Genomic DNA, 14,474 nt, shown 5'->3' on the forward strand with positions numbered 1-14,474 from the left:
AGGGCATATCGATCCTAGCTCCAGGGCTCGACAGATCACAAAGCATGGTTGTTTGGTTGAAATTTACAATTTAGAGATATGAGGGATGATCAACAACTAGACCTGCTCAAAAACACTATCTCTGAAAATGATTGTAATCATTGCATGAAAATTTGGGTGAGAAGTACAAAAACAAGTTGGGGCTGTGGAGAAATATCTGTACGCGTGCCAAAGAAATGAGTAATCCCATAGATATTGGCAGATGAAGAATCTGTGTTCTTTTACATCATGTATGACAGTGTAATCCCATAGATAGCAACTAAATCTGCATATTCTTTTTTTTTTCCTGACTAATCCTGCATATGATTGCTTAAATCTTATGAAAAATTTTCACTGACCATCAAAATAAATTCAGAAGCACATGCAGTGTCGAGCCCAACAATCAATGTCCTAGATTTTTTATCTCATTGAAGGAAAATGACCTGCAGTGTGTTATAGTTGGGATTCGAACCGTAAGTACTTAGATAAACCACTGAGCACCTTACTGCTATACCATTGCCTGGGGAGCTAAATTTATATATTCTATTCTTCTGCTTCTGCTAAATTTGTATATTCTAGAATCATGCTGGAGTTGTCACATACTTGTATTTGCAAATACATCAGATTACGATTGAGCATCAAATTGTGTTCTCTTCTGCAAAGGTGGAATCTGCCACCCCAACGACCCCACACGGTCGGCTCCACAACCATTTGTGAAGAGGTAAATCGAGAAGTTGCAGTTGCCCACGACCATCAAATTGTGTTCTCAACTATTTAAGGCTCGCCGCATAATCTTATCATTTCATTGAGCTTCATGCAAAAGCCATATCACTCTATATGAGTCCTACGATAGAATCATGGAGGAAGATCATTAATCATTCATCGGGTACATATTCTTTTTTTATAATCCAGATATCTACGATCCAATTAATCTTGGAGGTGATCGGCCGGATCTTATGGAAATTTTCCAACGACCACCAGAATTAATCCGGAAGCACACACGGTTTCAAGTCCAACAGTCAACATCCCAGATTTTTCATCCCATTAAAAGAAATAATCTGCAGTGCATCATAGTTGGGATTCAAACAGTAGGTACTTGGATAAACCACGTTATAGTTGGAATTCAAACCGTAAATGCTTAGGTAAACTACTGAGCACCTTGTTGCTGCACCATTGCCCAGGGGCTAAATCTGGATATTCTCGAATCATGCTGGAGTTGTCACAGACTTGTATTTGCAAATACATCAGATTACGATTCATCATCAAGCTGTGTTCCCAACTATTTAAGGCTCGCTGCATGATCTTATCATTTCATTGAGCTTCATTCAAAGGCCATATCACTCTGTATGAGTCCTACGATAGAATCATGAGGAAGATCATTAATCATTCATTTGGTAGACCAGGTTACGAAAAGAAGATGAAAAATGAGAAAAGTAGTTATAGATTCAGACAAACAATTGATTTTACCATAGATGGAACTGACCTTTAAATTGGATATATTTGTAGAGAGATGACTTGGTCCCCTTTCAATTTCCAACTGTTTAAGCTGAAAACCTATAAAATATACACCAGAATCTATTACTCCTGTCAAAAATACAAACTTCCACAAGATACAAGATCAAATTAAGCAACAAATAAAACATAGGGTTTACTCAGAAAAAAAAGATCCAAATTAAAAGCTAAAATAAGGAATTTAGATACAAAATGATAAAAGATCGTCTAAGTGATTCAAAATGCAGAAGAGGTTCAGGAGATTATCATCCCAGAACTCTGAACAGTTCAATAGTTTAAGCAAAATTGGCACCCAGCATGCTACCATGTTAGATTCCCTTTCATGAGTTTCTAATTCAATGTCAGTTTTCGACCAGCTTAATTGATTTGTCATAAGCTCAATGAGTCAATTAAATGAATCATGCTACTTAAAATATGATTTAGAATTTCAACGCATTACTTTATAACAAGCCTAACGTAAATAAATGCTCCAATGAAGTCATTACAAAATTACACTCATGGCAATTTGAAACCAAATCCGATAAATGAATAATGAAATTAAAATGTAATCATACATGTGTATGACCTGCTTTTTTTAAGCAGCAACATCCATGACCTCGGAAATAATTGTAACCTGCAATAGCTATCGCCATTTAAACAAATGAAAGTACATATTAGAACATTGAATCACTATATAAATTGCATGTACATGCTGAAAAGTAATTCCTTACAGTGGAGCAAACATAGTGACTGATCAAGTATCGGAATGAACAGCTACAGACTGAAACAATTTAGGTGACAAGTTCCACCTTGCCATCACTGAGCAAGCAACTAAATCAGGCTTAACTCCTTTCAGTATCATTTCTTCCAACAACACTTCAGCCTTACCAATTTGACCGAGGCGACAATAACCACATATAAGAGCAGTATATGTGCAGGCATCTGGTAATATTTCTCTTCCAATCATCTCAGAAAGAAGTCTGTCAGCAGCCTGATCACATTCCATCTTGAAATAACCATCAATCAAAACAGTATAGCAGACTATATCTGGTTTGATCTCCATGTCTTTCATGCTATTCAAAAGCATTAAGAACTTGGATTTCATTTCACTTATGCCTTCTTTCTTGTCACGATACAGCCAACCTAGATGATGATTTGCCTTTAGATGGCCATCCAGTATGACTGTGAAAGCATGTACATCAACAGTAATTCTTCTTTCAACCATCTCAAAAAATAACAGGCAAGCTTCATGCAAGAAATTGGCCCTGCAATATCCATCCATTAGTGTAGTATATACTACAACATCTGGTGACACTCCTCGTTTCCTCATATCCTCAAACCAAATCTTAGCATTAGTCATGTCTCCTACTCGAGAATAAGCTCCAATAAGTTTACAATAGGTTATTTTGTCTGGGGTAATATGCCTATCTAACATAGTCTTAACCACCATCGAAGCTTTCCTTAAATCTCCCTTATTACACAGCTCGCTTACAAGTTTTGAGCAAGCAATCTCATTTACAAGATGCCCTTGCTTAGATAGCCAGCTAAAAAGTGCACAGGCCTCCTTTGTATTATTAAGTTCTATCTGAGCTGAGACCATCACACTTGGAAGAAGGGACTTTTGACCAATCCCCTTTTCTTTTAATGACATAAATAACTTTTCTACTTTCTCTAATTTGTTTTCTTGGCAGAGTCTATCGATTATCAAATGATAGGTCCTTTCAGTAGGTTGTATGCCATGGTTGATCATATAAAGTACAAGATCAGATGCCTTGTCCACGAAACCATTTTTACAAAAACCTTTAGCAAGTATATTGAATGTCACGGGATCAGGATGCACATTGATCTCCATCATTCCAGCGAACACTTTTTCAGCATTGATGATATCAAAATTCTTGCAATACCCTTTTATCAAATTTGTGAAGTGAATTCTATCTGGAACTATTCCCTGACTCCCCATCTCATCAAGCAAGTTCACTGCTTCACTCATCTTTCCCAATTTACAATAAATGTCTAATCCAATACTGTAAAGAATTTTATCACGGTAAATTTCTGATGCTCTAAATTTGTTTAAGCAATCTAAAGCTAAAGAAGACATGCCCATCTTACAGAAACATTGAATCAAGATGCTAACTGCAACATGATCCTTCCTAATACCCTTTGAGACCATCTCCTCCCGAAGATCTAATGCTCTCACTACATTACCTCCGCTACAGTGGCCTTGAATGAGACAGCAATAGCAGAACCCATCAGTGTGCACTCCATTTTTCTTCATATATTCGAAAATCTTTTCTGCTTCTTGGACTCTATTCTTCTTACATAATCTGCTAATCACTTTGTTATACGAAACATGATGCAAAATTACTCCCTCACTTGCAAATTTTTCAAGAAACAAATAAGCCAAATCAGGTCTTTCATTGGCACACATTCCTTCTAGAACCGTTTGGCAAGTAATTTGATCAAGCTGAACACCAACTTCCCTCATCACATTCAAGACACCCAACGCCTCATCCAACTTTCCCTCTTGACACATTGCCTTGATCAGTATGGTGAACATGTAAACATCCGGATGCATTCCAAGCATCTCCAATGTATCAAACACCTGCAGTAACATATGTAAGTTGCCATTTTCAGCAAGGCAATTCATTAGGTAACTACAAAGCTTCATTGAAGGAACGAAACCAAGTTCTGGGAGCTGACAGAACGCCTCGGTAGCCTGTTTATACATGCCGCAGAGAGTATACGCCTTAATAAGCGCACCGAAGACCACAACGAGCACACCAGTGCTTGTAGAATTGCAACGAAGGACATCAAAGAGGGCAGAGACCCCAAAATCCAAACTTCCGCGGTTGACCACAAGCCTATCGGAGAAAATTTCTACCAAATGATTCCGACGATCAGCTTCTCCCAAAATGCGGACGAGTTCAGCAAAAGTGCAAAGACTGTGTCGGAAGCCGAGGTTCTCAAACACCTTGAAGGAAGCGAGAGCGGAGAGAGGTTTGAGCTTGCGCAGGACGCAGACGACAAAAGGAGCGGACAAGCGGCAAGCAGGAAGCCGGGGCGCCGCGGCATCCAAGTTCTGCTTATCTCCAACTTCTTGAACGACGGAGTCTTCGATGACGGCGGCGTGAGCCCAACGGATAGAGCGGCACCAAGGAGGAGCAGTGGCGGCGGGATTAGGAAGAAGGATTGGGAGTTGGCAGAGCCGCCGCATGGCTCGTCGGAAGATGAATTTGGTCGCAGAAGGCGAACATTGAGATGTGTAAAAAAATTGAAAGAGGAGAAGAGGACTGGGATTTGTGGCCTTGAAGGTGGGTGGCTTAAACCCTAATAATGGCGTAGTAGAATTGAAGATTGAACCTACGTGAACATTTTCATTTTGCCCCTAGATTGTTTTTACAAATACCCTGAAATTTTCAAAATTGCTAAAATACCTATATAATTTCGAAAATCTTACATTTACCTTTTCACGATATATAATTGATAGCAATAGACGAAAGATAAAGCGATAAAATAAAATACAGAGAATATTAATTTTGGATGATTTCATTATTTAAACCAAAGGATTTATTTATACAAGTTGTCTAAATAATAATGGATCGTAATAATTATAATCATAGCAATGAATATAATAAATTTAAAAATATTATATGTTGTTGTTGATTTATATCGATTTAATTATGATGTATCTCGATTGATTGGAATCAATTCGAGATTATCATCTATTTTTTTTATTGTCATTACTTTTGATAAATTCAGTGGGAGTGTTCGAACGTTGAGTTGAATTGCTAACTTGATAAAGTGGTGTCTAAATAATAACTTGATGAATATATCAACAATTTGATCTTCTATAGAGATGTAAGAAATTGAAAATTGTCGAGTCGCCACACGTTCACTAACAAGATGAAAATCAATTTCTACGTGCTTTGTACGAGCATGTAAAATTAGATTTATTGTAAGATAAGTTGCTCCAATATTATCACACCAGATTTTGGATGTAGTGATTGAGAAAAGATGTAATTTAAAAAAAAGAGAATGTAGCCAAATAATTTCGAATGTCGCGTTAGCTATAACTTTATATTCAGTTCCAATGCTTGAGCGAGAAATTGTAGGTTGTTTTTTTAAAAGCTAGGAAATAAGATTTCGCCAAGAAATATGATATACTAACGTCGGATAGAATAGTGATTATTCTAGAGGTGAAAAATTGGAAGAAAATTGTAGAGAGAACAAGTTCAAGAAATTACAAAAAAATGAAGAGAAAGTCGGACAACACCACCTTTAGAATTTTTGCCAAAAAAAGAAATTTTTATTCAATCAACCAAACTAGCCATAAACGGCTAAACATGTGTATAAATAGATCGTAAACCAAACCCCAAATTGAAAAAGACAAAACTACAAAAAAACTCTAAAAATAAAAATTACTATAAAAAGTAAAAAAATAAGTTTGGAGATGCGGATAAAGCACTAAACGATGTCGGATGGAGCCGAAAGTGGATTGGTACGGGTTTTATCCGATACCAAATAAAGATCTTTAAAAGAGCTTCGATTAACAATCGACTGTGTCTCGTTCTGATATCCGAGTAAAAGTTATGACTAGTTGAAATTCAACTCTTTATACATCATCCCCGGATCATATACCCACTAGTAGAATGTCTATCTTTACGTCTATCTTCAAGAGATTTGACTTAATCTGTATCACTATATGCAATAACTTGTGTAAGGACTGATGATATAAAGGAAGACCACGCAGATAGTATCTTTAAGATAGTGAAGAATTTTCTTAACACCTTCTCAATGGTGATTGACAGACACGATTAACAACAAAGACAATATTAGATCATGTGATGGTGACATATTGTAAGCACCAATAATGCTTCAGTAGATATGATGGTTAGCCATTGAAGAGGAGGATGAAAGTGCAGTACAACCACCTTCAATGATCAGTGTGGAGATAAGACGTGCACCATCCATTTTAGCTTGTATAATAATATATTTACTATGGGAGAGAAGACAACCTTCAGAATGTGGAAGAAACTCTATGTTAAGGAAAAATTAAGCATTACTGAGATCTCGAATATGAAACTCTTGATGAAAAAAAGATGGAGGGAAGTATGTCTTTTTTGTCACTGCCTGTTATTAAAATATCATCCACGTAAATCAGAAAAAAAAAATAAAAAATTTTCACTACATTTGTAAAATAGGGAAGAGTCAGTTTTTGAGCAACAGAATCCTTGAGTATGAAGCCAAGTAGATAGACGATGAAACAATGTACAAGGTGCTTGCCGAATACCATATATAGATTTCTGAAGTTAACAAATATGTGTTGGAAGTTACAGGTGGATGAATCCAAGTAGTTGCTCCATAAAAATAGTTTCTTCAAGGTGTCCATGAAGGAAAACATTAGAAATATATAATTGTCATATTGGCCAATTAAAACTAACAACCATAGATAATAACAATCTGATAGTTGTAATTTTGAGACCGGACTAAAAGTGTCATTGAAGTCAATACTTGATTGTTGATTAAAGCCTTTAGCAACAAGATGAATTTATAACGTTCAATGGATTCATGTGCACGAGACTTGATTCAGTAAATCCATTTAGAATCCACAATATTCATAGATAGAGTGTGAGGAACTAAGCTCTAAGTTTCATTACGGAGAAGAGCATCAAACTCCATAGACATTGCAACATGTCAGTTTGGATCTTTGACTGCCTATGTAAAGCTAGAAGGTTCAACAAAATTTGAAGAAGCAATAGGAGCATGTGAAAGAGGATAACGAATGGAAATTGATAGACATCATGCATAAATCTCGCTCAGAGGAAGTATACGACGAGGACTATCATTAGATTTACTCGAAGATGAGTGGTCAAACTGATCAGAATCAAAACTAGAGAGTGAGTCACCATGAGCCGCTGAGTCAATAGGAATTAGTGGAGATGGAGCTGGACCAAAATACCATCCCCTTGTACTTTCAGTATGTCCTGTTGAAGCAATCTGTGGGGATTCTAATATACTATTTGGTGATAGCAGAAAATTACCTTAATTATTTGAAGGAGTGTCAGAGGTAACCAATTGCAAATGGAAAGAGGGATTCATTAAAAGTAACATGTCGAAAAGTATAAATCCGCTTAGTCGATATATGTAGGCAATGGTACCCATGATGCAAATTACTATTACTAAGGAAAATACATTGTTCAGATTGAGGATTTAACTTGTATTTAGACTAAAGTCGTAACCAAAGATAATATGCACAACCAAAAATATGAAAGAATGAATAATCTAGAGAGTGATTATAAAATTTTTCCAAAGAACTTTCGTTTTGAAGTAGTGGAGTGGGTAAATAATCGATAAGATAGATTAAGATTTGAATTGCATCATCTTAAAATTTAAGAGGAATTGAGGAATGAATAAGAAAAGCTAAGGTAGTTTCAATTACATAATAATATTTCCTCTCTGTGGATTCATTTTGTTCAGGAGTGTGGCAACAAGAGACCTGATGAAGGATGCCAAAGAAGGTAAGATGGTAGTGAAGTGCTTGATACTCTTCTCCCCAATCAGAATGAAGGAGAGTATATTACGATCAAAGTAACACTCAACATGCTTTTGAAAATGACAAAAAAAATATTGAAGAGAACAGACTTTTTTTAAGGAAAAATCCAAGTTAACTTGCTAAAGTTATCAATAAAAATAATATAATAAAAAAACCCTGATTAGATAGATAGAGCAGGACCTCATATATTAGAGTGAATAATTTCCAAAGGAAAATTAGATGTAAGAGTAGAAACCATAAAAGGTAGCTTATGCGATTTTGCTTTCATGCAAGTTTCACATATATGAGATGAGGATGCTAAAGAAATTGATAAACCATACTGATTAATGATATTTTGAACAAGACATAGAGATGGATGACCAAAACGTGCATGCCAAAAGAATTTTTCAATGCATTCTCCAACAAATGCATTGATAGGGGTGGGTTGAAGATGATAAAAATCATCTTTAATGTTTCCTTAGAGTAGCAAAATAGTTTCTGTCACGAAATCCATTACAAGACAATGATGAGGATGAAATTCAAATAACACATTATTATCAAGTATAAATTAATACACAAAAAATAAATTTTGATGATAAAAAGAACATGAATAGTAATAACACATTATTATCAAGTATAAATTAATACACAAAAAAATAAATTTTGATGATAAAAAGAACATGAATAGTATTGTGCATGCGAAAAGTTCAATCACATGAGTGAAAATGCATTTCCAAGATGAAAGTTTTACAACTTGAGCCATTATCTATTTACACTATATCGGGTCTATGATAAGGCTAAAGCCTCTATGAGAATATCATACTCCAGTGTAACACAATGAGTCGCTCCAAAATTCGGATGTCTTTTTGAATTTTTAAGAATCGATAAAATTATATTAATAGGGATGGAAAGTGATAAGGCTCCAGAATAAAATGATTGCATTGTACATCTCAATTAATTGAAATCAATTTGATATTAAAATCCATTATTTTTTTACTGTCATTAATAATAACATAATAAAAAGGGGCGCTATATTTAATTTTTCTGCCAAATAACCGGTATATTACAGAATTAAAACCACCGGCCGTCAAGCTATCACACAATTACAACATTATCAGAGAATTTATTGAAGTAATTCATAATAGCCCTTCCCTAAATCTAGAGCAAGGTATCGGTCCTCGCCGGCAACCGCCGGAAAAGGTTGGCCGCCGTCGACGGCATCTTCTTCCTCAACTTGGGATGCCGCATCACCCAGAATCCCGCTGCCAACGCCACCAGCCTGAACTCTACCGCGTAGAGCGTCACCGCCGCCACGAGGCAGAACGCCATGAACATGACCGTCGCCCGTGGATCTCTCCACGACAGCAGCTGGTGCAACCTCTCCCCCTGCGTAGCCACGTTCCCCGCCTGCACCTGTACATTCGTCGCCAGATTCCTTAACTTGAAGTACCTCGCCTGCACTACCTCCGCGCTCCTCGACGTCGGATATGTGTCCAACTCCTCGTCCAGCTCTTCCGGATTCACCTTCTCCACGTTCGAAACCTTCGCGTCCATGTGCGGCGGCCTCCGCGGACGGAATCTGTACCTCCACGCCGCGATAAAAACCATGTACAGGAGCACCGTCGGAAGAATCGACGCCGGGTAGAAGACGGCCAAGACGTACAGGACGTGCACCAACAGAGTGGTTATCGGGTTTGCCCAACTGTACACGTCGACGAACCACCCTGCGAGCATGCTCACGCCCGAGCAGGCCGACGAGAGACGCTGTAGGTTCGCCGTGCACCGCCTCAAGCTCCACTGATGCATCTGCGATTCCAGCATGTACGCCACCACCTCCCTCCTCAGCGGCGGCTCCATCCGGCCGAGACGGGCCGCGACCGCGTTGGCCGCGTGACCGCGGAGCACCGCTTGCTGCTGCTGAGAGAGCGGCAGCGGGTGGGAGTAGTGCAGCTTGGGAAGCAGGGGCTTTGAGTAGAGGAGCAGAGTGTTTAGTGTCGAGGTGATGGAGAATCTGACGGCGAGGTGGATCTCCCCTGTTTTCTTGACGCCGGAGGGTTGAAGCACCAGCAACGGGTACGAGTTGGAGTACACGCGGTCGGTTTCGAGAGTGGAGAGCCGAATCCTCACTTTACCGAGCACAGAGTCTCTGTTTCCGCTGCCGGCGGAGTCGTCGAGTTGATTGTTGTCGAAGACGGCGACGGTGAGCACTGTGGCGTGGTCATACACGTCCCAATTGTACTGCTCGTGGAACCGGGGATTCAGATCAGAGACGGCGGTGCGCGTGCGCACCCACTTGTGGCCGTACTTGGCGACGCAGTAGGAGTCGCAGGCGCCCTTCCCGTCGCGCGTCTTCGTCGGCAGGAGCCCCTCCGCCTGCAGGACGCCGACCTCGAGCACGCCGACGGGCTTTTTCCACAGCTGTTTCGCCGATGGCCGAAAGTCGCCGGCATACTGCACCGGCTCGGCGCTGACGTGGTAGCCGCCGTCGAGGCTGACGCGAGCCTGGACCTTGCTAGCGAACTTGTCCACCTTGAGCTGGTCGATGTCGACGGCAAAAACGGGCTTCTTGAGGTCGTACCACTTGGGGCGGACGTTGCGGTCGTCAGGGCGCTTGTCGATGCTGGTCAGGGGGAGGTGGACGCGGCCGAGGACCTCGTCCTTGGTGGGGCTGACGCGATCTTCCACGGAGAGGAGGAGAGTGTCGTTCTCGAAGGGCTCAGAGGCCACGAAGACGAACACCTCGTTCCAGGTTAAGTTGTGGGAGCGGGACTTGATTAGCTTGGTGGCGAGCACTTGGCTCCCGAGCTTGGCCTTGCAGAGCACTTCGGGGATTCTGTTCTCGTCGGAGACGAAGACGTCGTGGGCGTTGATGATGTTGACTCGCAGGTACCACAGCCGCGGCGCGTGATACACCTTGGACCGGTTGTAAACGCTGTGGATTCTACGGTCGACGGCGGGCGTGGCATCGGGGTGCGTCGCGAAGGGGAAGGCCTCGTCGGCCTGCGTGCCGAACCAGACGGCGAGCATCAATTCGCCCCTCTCCAGCTTCTTCCTTGCCGCGTCCTCCAACCGGTACCATTCCGACGCCAGCGGGCTTTCCGGCGGCGCACGCGTCGGCACCTCGACGAGGTCCAACACAACGCGGCCGACGAAGTCGTCGACCACGAAATCCTTGTCCTTGAGCTCCACCACCAGGCTGGAACCCTGGACCTGGTCTTTGGGGATCGCGAACACCTCGTTCCACTCGGGGCTATGGTTCTTCTCGAAGTGCTTCGTGACGAACTTGAAGTTGCCGAGCACCACCTCCACGTAAGGGTCGAGGCTTCCGGTGAGATCCATGGCCGGCAGGTCGCGCGCCTTCACCACCCGCACGAACAAGTACTCCATCTTCTCCACCATGTCGAAGGCGGCAGCCTTTCCTCCGCCGCCGCCTCCGAGGCGAGGGTTGGTGTCCTTTAGTTGGAAGTCAGTTGTCGGCGGCATGAACGAGGAAAGGGAACGCCCCTGCGGAGCCAGGCATGTGGGATTTCATATTGCACACAACTTGTTCGACGAGGGTCTAGAGAGAGAGAGAGAGAGAGAGAGAGAGAGAGTCGTTCATTTCTGGTGGCGGTGACGAACTGAATGGATTTATAGAAGATTGCAACTTGTTGCTCGTTGTCATTGATGATGCCATACAACCAATAGAAAAACAGAGAACAGTTGAATTGTGCATACAAATTCTGTAAATTTGAAGACTTGGACTTGATTGAAAAATCAAAAAATCGTTGGACATGATATGAAAAAGCACAATATATTGGGTAAAAAAATACTTTTTTTATTAGAATCATAAAAAAAAAACATCACACCCTATTTTTAATATTCGAATTATTCCTCATTACACTAATCCAAATATATAAAAATTCAACCATCTATAAATATATTACAATAACTATGATTTATGAGTAATATAATATCATAACAACTACCAATGAGCTACTATTTATAATTAATATTATAGGCTGATATACTATAGTCAAAAAAGTCAAAGTCTAATTCAGGTGGAGGTTACACGTCAATGCCCGACTCCGCCACCAACTTTGTGCTCAACTATGTGACCAAACGACTCCGTGATGAACTCCACGCCCGACTGACTCCGTGCCTGACTCCCGACTAGCTTTGTGCTTGACTTCCGACTAACTTCGTGCCCAACTTCTCGACTAGTTCTATGACCGACTTTATGCTCCACTGGCTTCGTGCCAAACTCCCCAAATGGCTCCGTGTCGGACTCCCAATTGGCTCTGTGCCCAACTTCTCGACTGGCTCTATACTCCACTGACTCTATTCCCGATTGGCTCTGTGATCTCCAATATAGAAGTCAATTTCTCAATCAACTTAAGTCTCATCAAGTCCGTACTCCCACCTAAGTAGTTGTAGGGATCTATATGCGCCAAAAATTAATTTTTAATCGCATAAACGCAGCGGAAAAGGATCCCTCTAGAAGATCCATGCAAAAATCATACTCGTTTATTGATTATATCTACTAGAATCGAAGTTACCTTCGATGTGAGTCCTGCACAATCCCGACAGCAATTTTTGCCTTCAAAGGTTGGCGAATCTTAGCGCGATCAGTGTGTTCGCGCCTCCACGGTATCCACAAGAACACCGAGATAGAGAAGAACCAAATTGCGGTGCTAGCCACAAAATAAGGTTCTGCCAAAGAGGTAGAAGAGAAGAGAAAGAAGATCATGCAACCATCCAAGTGGAAGAAAAAGCCTCTAATCCCTTTTATATATCATCATAGAATATCAAGGGTTTTGACTTTTGGTATTCCATGGAATTATTAATACCCTATTAATCCCATCTTAAATAATCATGCAACCCTCTTAATAGATCCGAATTGACTTGAGTCCAACTCAAGTCTTATTCAATTCGAATTGACTTGAGTCCAACTCGAGTCTCACTCAATCCGAATTGACTTGAGTCCAACTCTAGTATAATTCAATGAGTCTACCCTGAGTCCCACTCAATGAATCTAATTTACATTAGACTCAACCCAATGACCCAATGATTCATCACATAAACCATCTTCAAATCACATATTCTAAGTGTGTGATTCAATAGGTTCTCGTAACGTTGACAATGTCTTTAAAATCATTTTAGAGACATAAGCAATGAGTGACATCTAGCAATACATCATTGCCACCCAAATGACAAGAATGTCGAGATCCGACACAACCTTTCCATGACTACTATCTTGTATGACTCAGTCCTTCTATCCTTAATATCTAGATTGATCAATGAGGCAGAGACCGTGTCATCCTCTTATCAATCATGTATTTTTTGATCTCTAAGTAGACTACTCAATCAAATAAGCTCAATATCTCATATTGACTTATTCGAACATGATCATGCATTTTTGCAGTCCTACTCTATCAAGGGGCTCATAGATATTACTTCCGTTATATGGAAGGGATAGATCCTATCTACATCACTCACATCCCTCCGCATAACTTATTGTATATCTAGTGATCGTCTTTATAGTCACCTTGTTACAGGTGACGTTTGACGAAGTCAAAGTATACAACTCATTATGTAGGGAACCGTAGTGACATCAGGTCTAAGGACTATTATACCAATAGTCACATGAGAATGTTTATGACACCCATATAACGATCCATGAAATATTCTCATGGCGGGTCAATTCAGTACATAATCTCTAATATGTACCCATGTGTCAATGTGATATCACATATCCATGACTTGTAAGATTAAATCATCAATTGACTTACATGCTAGTCTCAACGCATTAATATTGTCCTTACATATTAATGCTCGACTAAGAATAGTTAAGAGTAGTGTTCTATATATGTCTACAGACTCTCACTATCAATTCAACCAATTGATATGCTGTAGACAAGAACCTACTACTAAGAACACTATTATATTTATTCATATAGCATGGATAACAAATAAATATAATAAGCCGACCTTGCCTTTATTAATGAATATGATCCATGTGTTCCCTAAACAATCATCTCATGATTGACACTAAGGGCTGACACTAACAGTAGCCTCACTCCATCATTACCTCCCTCACTCATCTTGTCGGATTGTCGTTTGAACGACACGTGGAATAGTAAAATATTCTACGGTAGATCACCAACCCTATTAATATAATATGACCTTGTACCGTACTAAGCATGGATGATAAGACCCTCAACTACTGTGATAGGATAATCCCTTTACTGTTGATGTGACATTTTCTCTTATGACTACATATAATAATCTCGCTTCTCGCGGGAGCAAGTACATTTAGGCCGACGAACCTCATTCACTGCCTCCCACTTTCCGTTCTTCTTCTTCTCCATGTCCGACTGACGGACTGACTTGGGCATTGGAGTGGTTGAGCCAGGGGCACTCCCGACCTCCATTCTAACTCTCTTTTCTCCTC

At 40.4% G+C, this 14,474-nt stretch overlaps 1 protein-coding gene and 1 pseudogene across 1 annotated transcript; both read right to left on the reverse strand.

Annotated features, from left to right (window-relative positions):
• Positions 1–207: 207 nt before the first annotated feature.
• On the reverse strand, positions 208–4,723 carry LOC141815445 (uncharacterized). The gene is made up of 4 exons (XM_074703391.1): positions 2,241–4,723; positions 2,085–2,152; positions 1,502–1,572; positions 208–1,371 (listed from the first exon to the last, which is right to left on the reverse strand). Exon 1 carries the CDS (start codon positions 4,721–4,723, stop codon positions 2,264–2,266), a length of 2,460 nt encoding a protein of 819 aa, XP_074559492.1. The 3' UTR covers positions 208–1,371; positions 1,502–1,572; positions 2,085–2,152; positions 2,241–2,263.
• Positions 4,724–9,199: 4,476 nt separating this feature from the next.
• Positions 9,200–11,573, reverse strand: LOC141815607 (FT-interacting protein 3-like; annotated as a pseudogene).
• Between the last annotated feature and the right edge of the window lie 2,901 nt (positions 11,574–14,474).

The sequence above is a fragment of the Curcuma longa genome, chromosome 21 (genome assembly GCF_044706935.1).
Source record: "Curcuma longa cultivar G26 ecotype Majalengka, Jawa Barat chromosome 21, ITB_CL_G26_1.1, whole genome shotgun sequence".
Lineage (NCBI taxonomy): Eukaryota > Viridiplantae > Streptophyta > Magnoliopsida > Zingiberales > Zingiberaceae > Curcuma > Curcuma longa.

Excerpts from the sequence above, each read along its gene's own strand:
- LOC141815445 (XM_074703391.1), bottom strand. The coding sequence starts at position 4,723 with ATGCGGCGGCTCTGCCAACTCCCAATCCTTCTTCCTAATCCCGCCGCC.